This window comes from Lissotriton vulgaris, chromosome 1_1, assembly GCF_964263255.1.
Source record: "Lissotriton vulgaris chromosome 1_1, aLisVul1.2, whole genome shotgun sequence".
Lineage (NCBI taxonomy): Eukaryota > Metazoa > Chordata > Amphibia > Caudata > Salamandridae > Lissotriton > Lissotriton vulgaris.
The window spans coordinates 1,059,094,609-1,059,115,867 of NC_141685.1; the positions used below are offsets into that span (position 1 = coordinate 1,059,094,609).

General features: G+C 48.7%; 1 protein-coding gene across 2 annotated transcripts in view; it reads right to left on the minus strand.

The window, feature by feature from the left end:
• Positions 1-21,259, minus strand: part of TRIOBP (TRIO and F-actin binding protein) — a 525,566-nt gene that overhangs the window by 37,884 nt on the left and 466,423 nt on the right. For both annotated transcript variants that reach the window (XM_086962950.1, XM_086962956.1), the window contains 2 exons: positions 19,245-19,331; positions 14,276-14,440 (listed from right to left, as the gene is read on the minus strand). In XM_086962950.1, the coding sequence (XP_086819076.1) occupies positions 14,279-14,440; positions 19,245-19,331 (249 nt within the window). In that variant the 3' untranslated portion in view covers positions 14,276-14,278. The remainder of the gene's footprint in view (positions 1-14,275; positions 14,441-19,244; positions 19,332-21,259) is intronic.

Here is a 21,259-nt window from a genome sequence, read left to right on the forward strand (position 1 = left end):
TAGAAATCTCCAAATGCCGTCGAGAGCACCGCTCCGGCGCCGGAACCGGACCGAGGGTAGGATCGGGGACGGCGTCCATAGCAGGCGCCGGGGGCGACACCCGCAGGGCCGGCGCCGGTGAGGTCGACCGGCGATGACCCGGATCCAGGGAGGGCCTGCGGCACCGGGACCGAAGTCACCGGCGGCGCCGGGGTCAACGCACCCGGCGGTGTCTGAGCCGAAGCACCCGACCCGCTAGGCCCTCCAGCCGGGGCCGTTGGGCCCGGAGGCACCACGGAACCCGGCTGAGGAGGGAGGGACCTCATGGCCATGAGGTACCGCTCTATCTCCTCAGGCTTCGCGTCATGCCCAGGGACCCGAAGGTGTGGGGCAGGTGGCAACGTCCCAGACTCCGTCGGAGCCGCGTGAGTGGTGTCACCCGAACCCGCATCGCACGAGCGTCGGGGTGGGTCGGAGGAACGATGATGTCTCTCCGACCTCTCATGCCTCTTACCTGAGGACTTGGATCCTGACGACCGATGTCCACTCCCGGAGCTGCGAGGGCTCCGACCCCGTGACCGGTCCCTCGACCTCCTGTGGGATCGGGACCTGGAGCGGCGCGGGCAGACTGCCGGAGTTCCAGTCGCTTGCAGGACCGCTCTCGCCTAGCTTTAGACGTCAGGGCCCGGCAGTCGGAGCAGGTGCGGTCGTCGTGGTCTAGGCCTAAACACTTGAGGTACCGGCGATGGGGGTCGGTAACCGACATTAGTCGGTCGCACTTGGAACAGGGTTTAAACCCAGGCATCTCTACCGGCACCGTTGGAGTCGAATACTCGAGTAGAGAAATTATCAAAAAGATCAAAAAGTTTAGTCAAAAAAGACTAAGGGGTAGAGCTTCTCCGGATCTGCGCTAGCTGGCGCGGAAAAAAGAAGAACTGACGTCAGCGCGAAATGGGCGGCGTCTAAGCACTCTGACGACGTCATTCCGGCGCCAACTACGCCGACGGCGGACGCGGAGCCATGGACGACGCCTGCCGGTGCGCAGGGATATTGCTACGCAAAATTTTCCGGATCCAGTCAGACGCCTGGGGATATTCTAAGGTAAGGAATCCATCACTAACGAGTCTCTTTCAGATATGTTTTGTATGGAGGCATCTAATGGGTTGATTTGGTTATTGTTGCAGTAAATAACAAATCTTTTCCATTTAGCTGCATAGCATGCTCTAGTAGTGGTCCTTCTTGCCTCCTTGATAATGTTCATGCAATCAGGAGGCAAGTTAAGGTATCAGAACTCGAAGACTTCAGGAGCCAGATCGCTAGATTCATCGGATTGGGATCTGGGTGTCCGATTTCTCCATGGTTCAGAGTTAGAAGATGGGGTGCGAGGCACAGCCTTTGATGAGGAACTACTGAAAGCTCCAGGAACGTTGTATACCATGGTTGTCTCCCCCATGTGGGAGCAACTAGGATTAGCGTGAGTGACTGTTGCCGCAGTTTGCGTACCATCAGCGGTGCTGGGGGAAAAGCGTACGCAAATCTGCCTGACCAGTTCATCCATATCGCATTGCCCTGTGACAATGGATGTGGGAAGCTGGGGGCAAAGTACTGGCATTTCGAGTTTTCTTTTGTGGCAAACAGGTCTATTTCTGGGTGACCCCACTCGTTGAAGAATGGCTGGAGAACTTGGGGGTGAATCTCCCATTAGTGTAGATGTTGGCTGTGCCTGCTGAGCAGGTCTGCTATCTGGTTGTCTTTCCCTGGAAGGTGTTCTGCTAGGAGAAAGATGTTTTTGGGAATTGCTCACTTCCATATACTCTGTGGCAAGTGGGACAGCTGTGGAGAGTGTGTTCCTCCCTGTTTCTGGATATAGTACATTGCGGTCATGTTGTCCATCCGGATCAACACAGTCTTGTTGTACAAGTATTTCTGGAATGCTTTTAGGGCTAGGACTATCGCTAGCAACTCTAGTTGGTTGATAGGCAGTTTATTTTGTTTGGTTGTCCAGAGCCCTTGTACTGTGTAATGAAGCAGGTGGGCTCCCCAGCCTGTCAGTGATGCGTCCGCTGTTAGTACTAGTTGTGGAACCGGCTCTTGGAACAGTCGCTCCTTTGAAAGGTTTTGTGGGTTCCACCACTGCAGAGAGTTGTGAGCGCGACTGTCTACCAACACTAGGTCTTTGGTTGTCCTTGAGCCTGGTTCCATTGCCGTGCTAGGCATTCCTGCAATGGACACATTTGAAGTCTGGCATGGGGGACAATGAATATGCAGGAGGCCATCATGCCTATGAGCTGCATGAAGACTCGAGCTGGCAGAGAGTGTTGTGGCAGAAATTTGCGAATGAGCATCTGCATGCTGGCTATCTTAGCTGAGTTTGGGTATGCCTTTGCCACTGAGGTATCTATAGTGGCTCCCAGATATTGTTGTATGTGGGACGGTTGCAGATGCGATTTTGGGTAGTTTATTGAGAAACCTAGGCTGTGCAGCAGATGAAGTGTTTGGGACGTTTCTTCTGCACACTGTTGGTACGATTTTGCTTGTATCAGCCAATCGTCCAGATACGGGAACACATGGATGCATGGACTCCTGAGATGTGCCACTACTGTCGCTAAGCATTTTGTAAACACTCTTGGAGCTGTGGTTACCACGAAGGGCAAGACCTTGAATTGGTAGTGTTGACCTTCTATTGTGAACCGGAGATATTTTTTGTGAGCTGGATGGATGGGTATGTGAAAATACGCGTCCTTGAGGTCCAATGTTGCTAGGAAGTCTCCTTGCTGTATTAATGGGAGCACTTGCTGTAGTGTGATCATATGGAAGTACTCCGACAGTATGTATTGATTTAGGGGTCTGAGGTTCAATATTGGTCTGAGGGAACGTCCTTCTTGGGAATAAGGAAGTATAGGGAGAATACTCCTGTCCCTTGATGTTGGAAAGGGAATGTCTCTATGTTCCCCTTTCCCAGCATGCATTTCACCTCTTGTAGCAGGGTGATGTGTTCTTTGGACATAGAACGGTGTCTGGGTGGTATGTTTGGTGGGGTAGAAGTGAGTTCCATGCAATAACCATACTGGATAATTTTTCTCACCCACCTGTCCGTGGTAATTGCGTTCCAGACAGGTAGGAATTGTTGGAGTCTGCCTCCGACCGGTGTTAGGTGGTCTGGAGGTAGCATGATGAAGTCACTGTTTTGTGGCAGTGGAGGATCTGGTGTTATTGCCTCCACCTCCTCTGTTGAGTTTTTGGTAAAGGAACTTTGTGTGTTGCCTTTGTATGATGAGGATGTTTGGGAAGTATTGCCTCGTGTAGCTGCCATGTATGAGGAGCGTCGAGAGGAACTTCTGTGTTGCTGAAACTGCAATGTTCCCATTGACTTTGCGGTTTCTGTGTCCTTCTTCATCTTATCTAAAATGGTGTCGACAGCAGGGCCAAAAAGGAAGTCTTGGTTGACTGGCTGATTAAGAATGGTGGACTGCACCTCGTTCTTAAAGCCCGAAATACGCAGCCATGCATGTCGCCTTAGTAAAACACTAGTGTTAATAGACCTGGCTGGGTGTCTGCTGCATCAAGCGCACATTTGATGGAGGCGTTTGTAATGAACTTTCCCTCCTGTATGAGGTCATCAGCTTGGGCGTTAAAAGGCTCAGGTAGGTGTTGCATTAAGCTTTCAAGCTGTGCCCAGTCGTAACGAACTAGCAGAGCTTGTGTATTGGCAATCCTCCATGAATTGGAGGCCTGTGCTGCTCCCCTTTTACCTGAGGCTTCTAGTATCTTTGATTCCTTATCGGGGGAGGGGCTTCCCCGTTGTCTGAGTTGGCCCTCTTGCGTGCATTAGCCACCACTAGTGAGTCTAATGGTAACTGCCCTTTGATGTATGTAGGGTCTGTAGGGGCTGCTCTATACTTTTTCTCAATTCTGGGATTGATTACCCGTGTCCTGGCTGTATCTTTAAATATGTCAGGTGCGTGTTTTAACACTCCCTTTAGCATAAGAAGTGTTCAGACACTTTTTTCTGAAGTAGGGATGGTGTCAAATAAGAAGTCTTCCTCTACCGGGTCATTATGCATATCTACATTGTGGTACTGCGCTGCCCTGTCTATTAATTGGTTGAAGACAATGGTGTCATCAGTTCGTGAAGGCTTAGTTGGATAAGAGGAGACATCAGGGATGGGATGGGTGTTATAAGGGTCAGTTGGCTCCTCCCATGGTTCATTTGGTGGCTCAGGGTCCTGTGGATCATAATCAGGCTGAGGATCCTCCCCTGTGTTCCCCTCATTGTCCCCATAGTGAGAAGGAGAGTAAGGAGCAAAAGGAGTAGTAGGCATAATGGGATAGAAGGGAATGAAGGGTCTAGATGGAGAAGTCTCAAAGTCCTTTTTTAGTGGAATAGGAGAATGAGAGTCAGTGTCCAGTGGCCTCTTCTTCCTGTGTAGGATAATGACTTTACCAGTCTTTGGATTAATGTATAGTTTAGCCTGGTCGTCTTCTGGATCAGGATGGAAGAGTTCTTCTTCCACTGTTCTTGGTTGTGACTTTTTTGGGTCGATAACACCTTCTGCTTCGACGACTTTTGGTGCCTTAGTGCTTTTTTTCGGGTCGGCGTGTGTTTTTGGGTCGACCGGGTCTATCGGTTCGACAAGTTTCTTGTGCTCGTCAGGCTTTTTTGGTTGACGGTCCTTTGCCGAGTCGATGGTCTTTTTAGGATCGACTGGTGTTTTCGGAGCACTTGTCTTCGGGTCGATAGCCTTCCTGGCTGGGTTGTAGGCTTCGATACGGCACCCTTTCCGTCGGTGACCTTCTTTGGTTCGGCGACTTTTGGCACAGCCGGCTTTTTCGGGTCGACGTCTTTTTTTGTGTCGGCTCCCTTCGGCTTGGCGTCCTTTTTGGGCCTGACGGCCTATTTGGGGTCGGCGCCCTTCGGCTCGACGGCCTTTTTCGGTTCGACTGTTTTCTTCGGGTCGACGCCTTTAGGCTGCACGGCCTTTTTCGGGTCGACTGTTTTATTTGGGTCGACAACCTTTTTAGGCTCTGGAACCTTCTTTGGGATTGCAGTGCTTGGCCCTGGGGTCTCTGAAGGCTTACGTTTCGGTGCCGAGCCGGATAGCGGAGCTGGCGAATGTTTCTTTCGATCTTGGCTAAGGCCTTTTGGCGAAGCCTCGACCGGAGCCTTCAGTAACGGGGAAATTGGTGTCGGGGGCAGTGTACTCACGATTTGCCCCGGTGGGATCTCGTCATCGGAGTCCGTGTAGTCCTCGACGGTGACGATCTCTAGGTCCGAATCTGGAGCTTCTGGAAGTTCTTGGTCATCATCGAAGATGTTGTCCGGTTCCGGTGCCTGTCGCTGCATCTCTTGCCTAGCGGCCTGTCGATTCCGTATGGTTTACTTCAACCGAAACTGGGTGCAGGCTGGGCAGGTTTCTTCCTTATGGTCTGGAGAAAGGCACTTGTTGCATACTGAATGCTTGTCAGTATGCGGGAACTTGGAGTGGCATTGTGGGCATCTTTTGAGCAGGCTCCTTTTTATCGACAGCAGGCCCACGTGGAGTCGAAAAGGCCCAACGGCCCGCGTCGACGACCGATTCGAGATGGAAAGCTTTATCGAATCAAGAGGTACCGAGCGAGAACAATACCGTCGAAGGCCTTTTGGCCTTTATAAAAGTTTTGTTTCGATTCCGAAGTTGGAGTGTAGGAATAACATCCGAACCCAATGGCGGAAAAAAACAATCTGAGGATGGAGAAGATGCCCATGCGCACTGTAGTCCAGGGGAGGAGTCACCTATCTCGTGATGCTTCGAAGACTCTTCCAGGACAACAAAGTGCAATCATCCGGACCCAACACTAGGCGGCGATCTATGCACAGATATGAATTCAGCAGCCCACATGCCTCGAACACATCCTTATTTTCTCAATTTCTTTCATTGTTTGGGCATTGACCTGTAGGCATGTAATGCCATCCCTCTGACGTCAAACGTTTGCAAAAAATCCCAAACAGTGTGGTTGCCTTCCTAAGATTATTAGAGAGTTTCCCTTTGCCAACCAGTCGTCTACGTTGAAGTACAAAGGTATCCCCTTCTGGCTTCTCAATTGAAGAGCCACTCAAAAAGATTTTATCCCAAATGGAAGCACCTTTAACAAACAAGTTACTTACCTTAGGTAACACCTTATCTGGTAGTGGCAGGATCTAGCCGCAAATTCCTTACTTTAGAATCTCCTCTCCAGTGCAAGACTGGATGCAGAAACTTTTTCTACAGCACTTCCGCACGTCAAAAAAGGGCGCCGCACGACTTCATATCAACGTCGTTGCACACTGCAACATTGACTGAGTCCATATAACTGCCCTCGCTGACGTCAGTATCTTCCGCGCTCAATACGTGGAGCCACATATAGTAACTGCCCATTGAAACTGTCAAAAAATGAAAGACACCTGTGTGTCAAAAAAGCACTGAAGTATAATTCAGTAGGTGGGTATCACAGAGAAAACAGCAAAGATGAAAAGGACTCAGTCTCAAATAAACACAGAGTTCTTAGGTCAGTATGTGAAGTCTCATAACTAAATTAGAGACCAAAGAGGACGCGTTACTAAAATAACTTGTTCATGTGATGGAAACATATTGCAGCAGATTCCTTACTTTAGAATCAAATACCAAGACACCATCCCCAGAGGACGGTCTGCGAACTGAGACCACTGAAATCTCTAACTAGAACAAAAAAGGTTTAGAACCAAAGGAAAAGACTGGACCTCCATAATATTGTAATTTCAAAAAACCTGTGGTAGAAACACATAAGTAAAGTCACAAGACATGAAAAAAGCATGGGAATAAAATGACCCATGTTAGCATGACAAGGGCGGTAGACGCCAACCAACAAAAGGAATAGAAAACTACTCGCATCCTTAAGGTGATCCAAACCGATGCATGCTCACCGCATAAGCACTGCGGAAGGGACCGCTACAAGACACTCAAAGATATAGAATACATGGGAAGAACTTCACACATGAGTAGGACAATTTGGCAAATAACTCAGTAATATAAAGCTATTGTCGCACATATCCAAACTCGAAAAGCATGTTTGATACTTGTGTGACACAGGACAGCAGGTGATGCCACAGAGGAAAACCTTGGTGCCATATAGTTCTATCACCCAGACCTGCACTGTAACAGCAAGAGATGTCCATCAACCATGAGGAAGGATAACAAAAGCTCTATAAAAAATATTTAAAAGTCACAGACAACATGATTAACGTGTATTTGTAAAGTGCACATTCAGTGCAAGGGTATCTTGGAGCTAAACAACAGATGTTTAATGTTACCCAACTCACTGGTACTCATGTTATCGAGCGACCCTTGGCCTTGCCAGGTAGGTCGCTCTCCCCGCTGCAGCTCCACCAGCGCTCCGAGTATCTTCTGTGCCCTGTGATCCTCTGTGACCATTTTGCTGTTTCCCTGACCCTCTGTGCCTTTTTTCCTGCAGTTCCCGTCGCTGCTGCCCCTGCGGCCCGCCCCCCACGCCATTCGCTGCCCCCCGCCTCCTCCTCCATTCCAATTCCCTTTAAAAAACGGCAGCCGCTGCACGGTGAGGAGAGCGACCCTTGACCTTGCCAGGTAGGTCGCTCCTCCCGCTGCAGCTCCATCAGTGCTCAGAGTGTCTTCTGTGCCCTGTTATCCTCTGAACGTTTTGCTGTTTCCCTGACCCTCTGTGCCCTTGTTCCCGCCGCTGCTGCCCCTGCGGCTCCGCCCCGTGCCCATTCGCTGCCCCCTGCCACCCGCCTCCCACCTGCTCCTCCCTTTTCCACCTCCCCTTAAAACGGCGGCTGCTGCACGGTGAGGAGAGCAACACTTGACCTTGCCAGGTAGATCGCTCCCCCCCACTGCAGCTCCACCAGCGCTCCGAGTGTCTTCTGTGCCCTGTGACCCTCTGTGACCATTTTGCTGTTTCCTTGACCCTCTGTGCCCTTTTTCTCCGCAGTTCCCAACGCTGCTGCCCCTGAGGCCCGCCCATTCGCTGCCCCCTGCCACCAGTCTCCCGCCTCCCAGCGGCTCCTCCCTCCCACTTCCCCTTAAAATGGCAAGCCCATCTGCGCCCGTCCGCGCCTGGACCGCGCCCAGTGCCAGAACCCCTGGCCCCCGCACCAGCCATGAAGACCGCTTCTGATACGACGCTAGCACCCTCATCGCTCTCAACCCAGGACGGACCCCCACCTGCTGCAGGGCCACCCCTAAGCGCACCCACAGTCCCTTCGCCTGCCAGAGAACTGCTACTTCTCCTGCATCAAAGAAGCAGAGACTCCGGCCACGAAAGAACACAACCAGCTACGATGCATCCTGATCAACACCCGCTCCGCACGCAAACACGCCGTTGAGCTCTGGGACCAACTCGACACTGCATCACCAGACGCCGCCTTCCTGACTGAGACCTGGATGAACAAAGCCTCCTCTCCAGACATCGCCATAGCCATTCCCGACGGATACAAGATCGCCCGCAGAGACCGCACCAACGGAGTCGGAGGAAGAATCGCCATTGTCCACAAGAAGACCACCAGGGTCTCAACAATCACCGACGACACTCTCAGCACCGCCGAACACATGCACTTCTAGATCCACACAGACCCCAAGACCACCCTAAGAGGCACACTCTTATACAGACCACCCGGCCCCTGACCACAATTCTCGACACCATCGCCGACTTCAGCAGAACGCACGCACTGACCTCCACCAACTACATCCTCCTCGGAGACCTGAACTTCCATCTGGAGAACAACAACGACAGCAACTCCTCCACCCTGATAGACAACCTCGGACTGGAACAGCTCGGCACGACGCCGACCCACATCGCCAGACACACCCTCGACGCCATCTTCTCCTCATGCCCCCACGTCTCCTTCAGCCACGTCTCCGAGCCCACCTAGACCGACCACCACTGCATCTACTTCCTTTCGGAAACCCGTCGAATATCACTGCACCCTACAGATCCCCAGTCGCTGCTGGGGCAAAATCACTGAATCACAATTACAGACCAACCTCGCACTCAACCCACCGACCAACCCCTCCAACCCAGACGATGGTGCGGGCACCCTCAGACGATGGATGGACGACTGCGACAACACTTTAGCCCCGCTGAAAAAACAAACCCTCAAAGACACCAGCAAGAAAGCCAACTGGTTCACCCCGGAACTCCTAGCAGCAAAACGCACCTGCCGGAAGTTGGGGAACATATGGCACAGCGAGAATTCACTGAGTAGCCGAGCAGCCCACAAAGACGCCATCCGCAACCACCACCACATCAGGACCACCAAGAGAACCTCCTTCAAAGACCGCCTCGACAACAACGCACACAAAAGCAAGGAGCTCTTCAACATCGTGAAGGAACTCTCCAACTCCAACACCAATGACATCCCGCCGTCGCAAGCCCTGTGCGACTCCCTCGCCACCTTTTTCCACCGCACGCAAGATTGCAGACATCCACTACAGCTTCAACCCCCAGACTACCCTAACAGGCCCCAACACGCCAGACCCACCACACCCCACCCCACCGACCACGACCACCTGACAACCTGGGCCAACGTGAGCATCAAGGACACAATCAAGGCCATGGGCACAATCCACCCTGGCTCGCCGTCTGACCCTTTTCAACACCACATCTTCAACAAAGCCGGCAGCTCCATCGCATCCCACCTGCGCAACATCATCAACCTCTCCTTCAAGACTGCGACCTTCCCTGAGAGCTGGAAATACGCTGAGATCAACGCCATACTAAAGAAACTTAAGGTGGACCAGAGCGAACTCAAAAACCTCCGGCCCATCTCCCTGCTTCCGTTCCCAGATAAGGTCATCGAGATGATAGTCAACATCCAGCTCACCCGCTACCTCGAAGACAACAGCATCCTGGACCCCTCCCAGTCAGGATTCCGCACCAACCACAGCACAGAGACCGCCCTCATTGCCGCCACAAACATCAGGATCCTACTGGACAACGGCGAGATGGCGGCCCTCATCCTTCTGGACCTCTCCGCCGCCTTCCACATAGTCTGCCACCGCACCCTACGCACATGTCTCCACGACACAGGGATCCGAGACAAGGCCCTCGACTGGACCTTCTCTTCCTCTCCGGCAGAACCCGGAAAGTCTGCCTCCCCCCAATCCGAACCGAAGCCTCCGAGATAATCTGCGGCGTCCCGCAGGGATTCTCCCTCAGCCCGACACTGTTCAATGTCTACATGGCGCCCCTCGCACGCATCACAACCTCAACATAATCTCCTACGCAGACGACACGCAACTGATCCTCTCCCTCACCGCCAAATCCAACCTCCACCAGGGAATGGAGGCCGTCGCCGAATGGATGGAGGATAGCCGCCTTAAGCTGAACACAGACAAGACGGAGATCCTCATCCTCGGGCCCAACCCCTCAGCATAGGCCAACTCCTGGTGGTCGACATCTCTAGGGACACCCCCGCACCCACCAACCACGCACGCAACCTGGGAGTCATCCTCGGCTTGAAACTCAACATGACCAAACAAGTCAGCGCAGTCTCCTCCGCCTATTTAAAACACCCTCTGTATGCTCCGCAAGATCTACAGATGGATCCCGACAGACAAAGAAAACAGTCACCCAGGCCCTAGTCGGCAGCAGACTACTACGGAAACGCCCTCTATGCCGGCCCCTGACCAAGCTCATCAACAGACTGCAAAGAATCCAGAATGCCTCTGCATGCCTGATCCTCGACGTCCCGCGCTGCGACCACATCACCCCCCCACCCGAGGAACCTGCACTGGCTCCCTGTCAACAAAAGAATCTCCTTCAAGCTCCTGATCCACGCACACAAGGCACTCCACAAGACCGGCCCAGATTACCTCAACAGTCGACTCTCCTTCTACGTACCCAACAGGAAACTCCGCAGACCTCTCCCTGGCTACCGTCCCACGCATCAGTAGAACCACGGCCGGAGGCTGATCCTTCTCCCACAGTGCCGCCAAGACCTGGAACACCCTCCGCCTTATCCTACGACAAACGGAAGACCTTTTAACCTTAAGGAGACAACTCAAGACCTGGCTGTTCAACCAGTAGCAACAGGAGCCCCTCCCTCCCCCCCTTCCCTAAGCGCCTTGGAACCCTTGCGGGTATGTAGTGCGCTCTACAAATTATTTGATTGAGGTCATCGACCTTCAAATGATGAATGGCTGAGTAGCTGAGATATGAACCAGTGACCATAAACAAACACAGGCCCCTACAGTGGGCGCATAGTCCACTAAGCCACCAGAACCAATAATAGCAACAAGTGGCAACGAAGCAGTCATATCCCAGAGAGATAATACAAAGAAGATCAAGGTCATCAGCTGCCCTGTGCACCACCACTGCATAAGATGCACTCTCCTCCATAGCGGAGAAAACATGCCTGTGTCTGTGGAGGCATCCAGACTACTGGCCTCACCCAAATTGTCATACCAGTCCATTTCCTCATAAGGCTGGTCTTCTAAAGGGTCCAGTGACCCCTATCAATCTTCGACCTCCAAAATAAGGCTCGGGAAACGACCTAGGACCTGTTGGTCCTGTTGGCGCCGCAAACTGTACCAATCGACGCTGTTCCGAGTCATCTGGAATCAGAATGGGTCTGGCACCACCAGTGGGTGCTATGAGCACTGGCATCAGGACCTGCATCAGGAAAGATTGCAGTGGTATGACTGGTACCTCTTGAGCCATTTCTGGATCACGGGGGGGGGAGAGATGGGGGGGGTTGGCATCAGCGATAGAGACAGATAGGGCCCCCCCAACCCGCAGGATCCTAAGGCACGCTGGTGGCATCAGACCGCTCAAAAATGAGGCACATGGCTTCATAAAACTCATTAAGTGGAGGAGGGTAAGTCCAGCTCCCAGAAAAGCAGGGAGGCGCAAAGTTGGCACAGGTTCCGGAGAATGAGACCGATTTTCCTCCGTCACGTCGGCCGGCGAACGGGAAGAAGTCGAAGCACACTTCGACTTCTTGTGCCTCTTACCAGAGTGCCCAGACGATCTCGAGTGGTACGAATGGGTACATGGGACTTGAAGCGGTGCGGGGACCTTCTTCTTGACCAGGAGTGGCAAGCAGCTTCAGGGACTGCTCCCTCAAAGCCTTCGGTGTCATGGTCCAGCAGTTATAGCACGACTTGGAGTTGTGGACGTGCTCCAGACACCATAGGCAGACCAAATAGGGGGTCTGGCCGCGACATGGCGTTATGACAGGAGCTGCACGGTTTGAATCCAGAAGACTTCCTAGAGGACATCATACACACCAAAAAGGGGTCGACAAAAGGTAGTAAAATCCTGTCAAAAAGTGACAGGGCGCTCTCTTTGCGGAACAGAGCTTTACTGGTGTGGAAAGAAAACTGACACCAGCGCGCCGAGGTGGTGCCTATATAGGTGACGGACACATATATAGGTGACGCATATATGTCACTTTCGGCGACGACTACGTCACATGGAGCCAACCAATGCCACCTACCGGCACGCATGAGTATTGCTCGAAGAAAAATCTTTTGGATTCAGTAAGACGCCTGGGGAATTCAAAGGCAAGGAATCTGCAGCTGGATGTCACTATCAGATACCTGGCTTTCTAACACGCTGCAGCATTGAGACAACGGCTTTATATACTGGAGACAACAACTTTATAAACTGGAGCAAACGCCCTCTTAATCATAGATAAAGACACACCCGCTCTCCATCTTGCTGGAACTTTCAGCTACCTCTGAAGAGGCCAGCCACCTCACCCTTATAATCAAGTCTTGAAAGCGATTCATTGGCAATGTCCTTTACATGTTCTTCTCCTACCCAACCAACCAACACCAGGTGGTTCAACACAAGCACCTCCAGGCCCAGAAGATACCCATCACCGGCAGAGTACCCCCGAGTTTCATCTTGTATTCTCTCATCTTCGCCTCTACATGGAGTCCCTTAGGGTTCTACTCACTGATAATTCTATTTCAAAGTGTCCCCATGTCCAGGCACACTGTGCCTCAATCACTGCCTGCACTCACCCAGACATGGATGTCTGCCTCCATCCAGAAGCTCAAATCCTCACCTCTTCCCCCCCACCCTACAAACACAGAATTCCTGAAATCTGCCAAGAAAAACTAGTCAAAACCTCCCTCAATGGCATCAACCTGGAATGAATCAATCCCTAACTTTTACCCAATGTCAGGTCACTGGGATTCACCTTGGGAACAGAACCCGCCATCAGGAATGATAACAAGAAAAACAGATGCACCCTTGTTTCAGCTCTTTCTACTACGCAAAATGAAACCTCTCCTCCAAGAAAGTAACTTTAGAACTGCTGGTCAAGCCCCTCTCCTGCATTAGATTGGCGGCAAAGCCCTTCTCTATGGCCTATCAGTCTCCTCACTGTCGACCCACAGGGCATCCTACACACCGAAGTAAGTCTCATAATTTTTTATTTATTTATTATAAACATATCAAATTCCCATCACAACACTGAAAGAACACTACTGGTTGCCCTGGCCAGACTACATCAGTTTCAAAGTTCTCTGCATCACTTACAAAATCATTACCACTAGCAACCCCCCCCCCCCCCCCCCATATCTGGGTGACAAGCTCACCTTCACCTATGGCTCCAAGCACACCCATAAATATCCCACCAGTAAAGTGAAGTCAACCCCTGCCCTCCCTAAACAAAACAGAATAAGGTGATTCTCACCCCACCCCCTCCCTCACATCTATGCTTCAGGGTCTGGAACAACATCATTGTATTTATTAGGAAAGCCCGACGCAGTGCACATTAGGAACAGTTGAAGACGCTTTAAAGAACATGACAATGCAATAACCGTCTGCTTCTGCTCCACGATCCCTCCTACCTCTCCAATCACTCATTGAGTGTATCTTTGCCTTTGACACTAAATCACTACACTGCTTTTTTGCAGTATGATAATAGCACCTTCATACGCTAGTCTAACTTGTCTAAGGATATTCTGCATCTCAAGAGTGGTTTGTTGCCATTCAAGTCCACTATAGGTAGGCCTAATTCGGCTTGCACGCATGCAACTAAAGCACAGATACCAGCCTAGAGACCAGTCAAATATTTTAAATCACCATCCAACCCCAGCTACCCCTAATATTGGCAGGTTTTACAGGCAGGAAACAGGATAACTGTAGGTGTGAGTCTCCTCCACCCTCATCCAGTATGTAGCACATCAAATAACTCATACTGCCCTCCATGCTCTGCATTCAAACTCCCTTGTCCTATCACCCCTCCACACACATAATATGTCAATGCCTACAAAGTAGCTTGCAATACTGCCACTTGCTCTCCTCTCACCCTTTAGTCTCCAATGCTGTTGCTGATCGCTGCCTCTTCCTGTAGTGCAACCATGGCAAGTCGCAGGTGCTCCTTTAGCTGCTCGATCTCCCGCTCCGAGCGGCTCTTTATGTTGTTCAGCTCCACATAGATATCATTGTACTTCTCAGAAGCCGTGCGTTTGTCCTAAGATGTGAAAGCAACAGAACACTTTAGGCAATTACCATGCAATTAACCACAAATCCACACATCCAAATACCTCCAAACTCTTGGGCCTGTGAAACAAGAGTGGCTATGGTCCACAAACACGTTTTTAGTTATTCTTTTAAAGTGAGAGAATTTTACTCCATGCTTTTGAAGCTGGAATCCAAACTGCTTTAGATGAGTAAAATTACATTTTAATTTTAAACCTGGACTAAGAAACTGACCACCCTCTGCTTCATAAGGCAATAAGTGGAAGTACTCCCAATTAACCCTTTCAGGTTCCATTGTAGTCTAGGATGAGATTTATTCCAACTACAGAGAAGAGAACAGTGGTGGTCCAAGGCACATCTGGTCTAATATTGCTAACTATGTTAACAGGGACTGAATTCATCAGTCCAGGCCAAAGTAAGTGAGGGTTTTATAGAGCACTCGATTGCTAAGAAGTCTGGCGCTGAAGAGACTCAGATTTAAATTTTTATGACCAAACACTTCTGCCCACATCTATTCTACTACTCAACTTGTTGTGAGATTTGGTAGGGAATTTCTTCCTGTTCTGGTCTCATAACTTTGCAAGGCTCTCTCTGGCGTGGTTATGCTCAATTAAAGTTTTTTCTAAGACAAACCATGTATCTCTTATGATCTGTAGATTTAAAGGGTATGCCATACAACATATTTATTTGCAAAGCCCGTATTCAACCTGAAATGTATCTGGGCACTGAAATAAGAGGTTTATTGTTACTCAACACAATGCTACTAGTTGCAATCAACCGCAGAAGAAAGGCTGGGATTCAACCATGTGGCCCAAAGGACAGACAAAAATCCCTGGAGTGGATGCATTTGTCCACTGAGCCTGCAGACACTGATATTTGCTTCAACACGGCACTGTACATTTGCAGCCTGACTGTTTGTAGTAATCTATGATGTAAGCATTAATCGCAAAATAAAAATTTGCAAAATAAATTTCAAAAACTAAATTAAAAAACAAAATATACTTTGTTCAATGTCATTTAAATTTTGTTTTGTGGCTAGTAGTAATGAACGCGCAATAGGTTTTCTACCCGCCAAATCACCTATTGGATCACTACTCATGGCAGTGGTGTGCACATCACTAATCATACCATTTCTATAGAGCTGATGGGATGAAGAAGCAAGCTCCTGCACACACATTAATTACCATTTCCCTTTGCTGGGAACAATGCTATACCGTATATAAATTACATTTGGAGCCTTTGGTCTAGGACGTAAATCAAGCTTCTTTGCCATTGTTTTAGAACAAAAGAGGATGGAAACGGACGCACAATCTGTATACTTCATGGTGCGTCAAAATGTGCAACAATGACCACTAGGAGTCACTATCAAAGTCACTGGAGTCCTGCGACGAGTTAAAGCACAAACTACTGTCTTCACTGCCAAAAGCAAAGCTGCACTTAATCCTTTCTCATTAATGGAAGTCCAACATACATAGGCTTTACAGGTTTTGCCCCCAACATGACTTTATATGAACATACACTTATTTTTTTTATTGAAATCCAGCCTCTTGTGGGCCATGAAGACCCTCCCAAAATGTCACACTGTTTTTCTAGCTCTGATCAGAGGATGATTAGGTCAGTTAGGTGTCTCACGTACTGCCAGAGTAAATTGCATCCTTCCCCCTTGCGGTTGTGCAGATCAGTTTGGATCTGGTTGCACTGAACCAGGCTTCTCCGCGTAGCTCATGATCTACTGTTAGTTCTCCAGCTACCTTTAAGTAGTTCTCTTGTGTGAAGTCCCCTTTACTAAATTAGAAGCTTTTGCTTGGTTGATATGCCATTTATGACAAATGTGCTCATTTTCTGAACTCCTAAGCTGATGTTTGGAGAAACATTTTTAACAATTCCAAAATATATTTAACACAGATATACAACTAAAATGATTACCTTTGGGGGCAGTGGTGCTGCAGCTGTGACTTCTGTATTACCCTTGAAGAGGTATTCCAAATTGACAAAGACTTTTTTACATTACTGCTGGCAACCCTACCTGATGAACCAAAGTGATCACTGCTAGTAATCTTGTAAATGGGGACCACTAATGTAATCTTGTCAGATGTGGTCACTGTTACAACACTAATGATGTTAGTAGTTTGGGAACATTTTCTGTGAACTTAAGTAGTTCTTATTACAAAAAAGGTTGGAGACACCCTGCACTAAACAAGGTAGGTATAAAAAGGAGCAGAAAGTAGAGTGTTTGCCAATAACATCTGTATGAAAAACCTGGAGAAGTCGATTATGGCTGTGCCCCAACCAAAAGGGTTCTGTGGCTTGGACTTGGTGGACATTAGGACAAGTTCCCACTCAACTGAAAGCTGCCTTTTGCTACTAGCCAGCATTAGAAGCACCCAGGAGCATACACACTTCAGAAGACATATGAAAAGATGGCTATTTCCCAGATAACTGCACTACTTCTCATCCTGGCAACAGAACCCAAAAAGACAGGCAAACTCTCAAGAGTAATTTACAACTCACAGACTGTAGAAAACCCAACCAGCAAACTGCTTTCAATACACAGGTAAGCTAAAAAGGGCTAAATTATGGTTCGCTAGGGCATTTTATAGATATGCTCCCCATAGCCCATCGGATTACCTTTAAGACAGGCTGCATAATTTTCAAGGCCCTTCACGGAAAAAGCCCTAGGTTCGTCAATCAACTCATAAACAAATATGAACCGACCCGAGACCTTCGTTCTGCCCATCTGTCCCTTCTCACGGTGCCGACATTCAAAAAGAAACGACTTGGTGGATCCTGTTTCGCATGCCTCGCCCCAAAAACCTGGAACTTATTGCCCTTGTCTATCCGGAACTGTACTAAACTGACAGAGTTCAGGAGAGCGTTGAAGACCTGGCTATTTAAACAAGCGCACGGTTAGAGCACTGTTCCATCTGTCTCTTTATTTACCATCTATTATCTGTTTCTTCAGCGCCATGAAACCCCTGGGTGACCGTGCGCTTAACAAATTCCGTAAAGGATAAGATAAGAATTTCATATATAACAATCTATGGCTCAAACTAATACCAAGATCATAATACTCCGTGGCTGGCAGTCCAATGGTTACTTATACTACTTACATTCACACAAAACATACTGCTGGACAATTCAGAAGACTCATCTAATCCACCACTGCAAGCACCAAATATCTTTGCACAGTGACCACCTCTTTACATCTCACAATGACACTCAGATAATGGATGCTAGTAAAAATGCACATTCCAGTAGATCTCTCCACTCTGTTACCCCTTCAACTATGCCACCTCAGGAAAACATCAACACAAAATCTCAGACTTGGCAACCCAGTGTGGTAAGCAACTAAGCACACCATAATCATAAGAAGTACCATAAAGGGACCGGCGGAGCTTCAAAGCCGCTAGCATACTGAAAACCAAAAAAAGGTGCCTCTGTCTATCACCCCTCATCATTCACTACGCGGCATCCAATAACACAGTAACTGCATCTCAGTGGTCCTCATTCGTGACATGGAAATACTTCCAACAAAGGATCACAAAAGAATGACACCACCATTCCAATCAAACACCCTACATGGTGTAGCTTGCCTACACATATAGGTACGCTCTTCAGTGGCCCACATAAGGGGTAGTACACTGTATATACATGTTATAATACAATGTAATGCAATGAACCACCAGGAGCAGACAAACTCCTACAGCGTATCTGTGTGAAATATACAGGTTGGAGGCAGGCAGTAGCCAGGAGGGAAGTGTGGATGGCTTCCCTGGAGTTCCACCATTCAGGTATTGCTAAGGTTGTGGTAAGAGTATACTGTGGTGCCACATAACAGGAACTGCCATTTCTTAATTTGCATTCTGTATGCTGCACCCAGCTTCCATGAATTACAGACGTAATCCTTGTGTTTTTCTACTTAGGTATCCCAATGCATTTCATACATTCATGTGTCTGAGAGAACATATTTCATTTAGAGATGTAATGCATTTAGCGTTCTGTTCCACATGACAATATATAACATCTTCTTTTCAATAGTTTAACAGTGCATCAAGTATTCATAAATATGAATTCAGAGAGACCACTCACTCCCCCTATCACCTACAGAGTTCAAAGCAGCCCTTCTCCTCCACAATAACTCTGTAAATCACTACGGCCAGAAAGTTGGACTGTGACTGCAGTTTAGGGCTGTTGTGTGCTCAGCACTCTCTTGCTGGGAGGGATGCATATTTGTGCTTAACTAAAGAGATGGCGCCTCGAGTTGGTGACCGCGTGTTTGATACTGTTTGGATAATTTATAAAGAGCCAATGACTGGTGAGGTATTACAGATGAACGACCCAGTGACAATCATCTACTCCCGATTACTCGGGACTCCAACAATCTCATTCCAGATCTGGAAGCCCTTCCAGTGTCTGCTCTTAGGGACCACATTGAGGTAATACAAGGTATGACAAGTAATTTTGGAAGGGTACTCAGATTTACAGGACACAGGGAGGAGACTTCATTTCTTTTTCAAGAAAAGGTATAAAAAGTGTACAAAAATAAAGGAATTTCAGGTGGTCCAACCTAAGTTGGCAATATCCAGAGTGATCCTTCGGATGCCCAATGAACATGGACTAGAACAAGGAAGAGTTGGACTGAAGACCAATTTAAGATTACCGTCAAGCAATTGGTTAATTCGCAGAGGGAGTGGAAACAAAGGCAAGAGATTCCCATTTTATAGGGCCAAAGCAGGGTTTGCCACACATGAGCATCGGTGCATGTAGCGGTGCTGTCGGCAAACTCTTTGACTAACCTTTTGCAGATTGTGAAGTTCGTCTCGCAGGCAGTGCACTTCTTGCTTCAGATACTGAAGCTCGTTTTCTTTTACCCTCAGCAGCACCTATGAGCATAAATAGAGGAAACAGGAGGTTGGTGATAAAAAAAGCTATTAGCAAGGAGATAGAACAGCATAGAGCTGAACAAGAGAATGAAGAGGAAAAAAGGATGAGGACAAACCGGTAACAAGAGATGGTGGTCAGAAAGAAGGAGACAAGGCAACAAAGGAGGAAGATATGAAAGAAGGAAAGTTAAAAAGAACACAGGCACTGGAAGCAAAGCAAGGCCAAAAGGTGGGAAAAAGAAAGGGCATATAGAAAAGGGGCAAAAGGAAAAATAGGCGGTAGAGAGTAGACCGCAAATAGAGGGTAAACAAAAAGGATTATGTTATTTACCTTGCTAATATCTGTTCATGGCATGACAAGCTGTAGATTCACATGCTTTGCATACTCCTGCCATCTAGTGTTGGGTCTGGATATTTGCAAGTAGTTTTTCTTCGAATAAGTCTCCCAAGTCACGAGGTAAGGGGACAGCCCTCTCGGTGATTATGCACATGGGAATAATCTCCATTGTTAGATTGTTTTACCATGAGAGGGTGAGAATGGAGTAATTAAGCGCAAGTACAGCGATACAAATAGAAATTGCAATGGCCATAGGTGTCCGGGGAGTTTCCCTGTAAAAAGGGGGGGGGGCAGAAGCAAAAATCAACAAAAATGTGTGTTAAAATCCTTTGTTCGGTCAATAGACTACATTAATGCTCTTTAGAGATCTAATGTATGGAGAGCTCCCTCTGCTACAGATTCTGGTTGAGGGTAGAAAACAGGGAGGTTAACCAATTGATTAATATGAAAAGCTGACACCACCTCTGGAAGGCATTTTGGGTTGGTACGAAGAACCACCCTATCTCTATGAAGCTGAAACATGGTTCTTCTACGGTTAGTGCCTGAAGCTCACTTAGATGTCTTAGTGAGGAGTGCAAATGCTACTTACCAGTATGCATTGGCATGTAGGGCTGCTGACATTCATATCTGTGCATAGTCCGCCACCTAGTGTTGGGTCCGGATGATTGCACATTGTTGTCCTGGAAGAGTCTTCGAAGTATCACGAGATAGGTGGCTCCTCCCCTGGACTACAGTGCGCATGGGCATCGCCTCCATCCCCAGATTGTTTTTAGCCATTGGCAGAGATGGAGTGAAGAATGTGAGTGATGACCATGCTATGAGCATATGTGTATATATGAATAAATACTGCAGCTGCTACAGGCGCCGGGGAGGAGGGTGGGCGATATGAATGTCAGCAGCCCTACATGCCAAGAACAGATGCATACTGGTAAGTAGCATTTGCAGTTCGAGGCATGTGGGCTGCTGAATTCATATCTGTGCATAGAATACATAGCAGTCCCTCCATTATCTGCGGCCGCCCGTGCCAGCTGCAGCAGTCTGAAAAAGCGTTTTTAGAACAGCCTGACCAACAGCTGCCTGCTGTCTGGAATGCACGTCTACACAGTAGTGCTTAGTGAAAGTGTGTGTGGTAGACCATGTGGCTGCTCTACAGATATCTTCTAAGGGAATGTTACCTAGAAAAGCCATAGAGGCCCCCAACTTCCTGGTGGAGTGGGCCCTTGGTGGGATAGTGAGAGTGCGCTTAGCTTTAGCGTAACAGATCTGGATGCACTTAACTATCCACCTAGCAATCCCCGCTTTGGAGATAGCGTTTCCCTTGTGGTGCGTGGCAAAAGCAACAAAAAGCTGTTTGGTTTTGCGGAAATCCTTTGTCCTGTCTACACATCAAGGGTATGGAGCATGCGCTCCGCCAGCGTCTCTGGGTTTTGGAAGAACACCGGCAATTCAATTGTCTGGTTTATGTGGAATTGTGAAACCACTTTGGGTAAGAATTTAGGGTTAGTGCGGAGCACCACCCTGTTAGCATGTACTTGGAAGAAAGGTTCTTGGATGGTGAGCGCCTGCAGTTCGCTAACCCTCCGTAGCGATG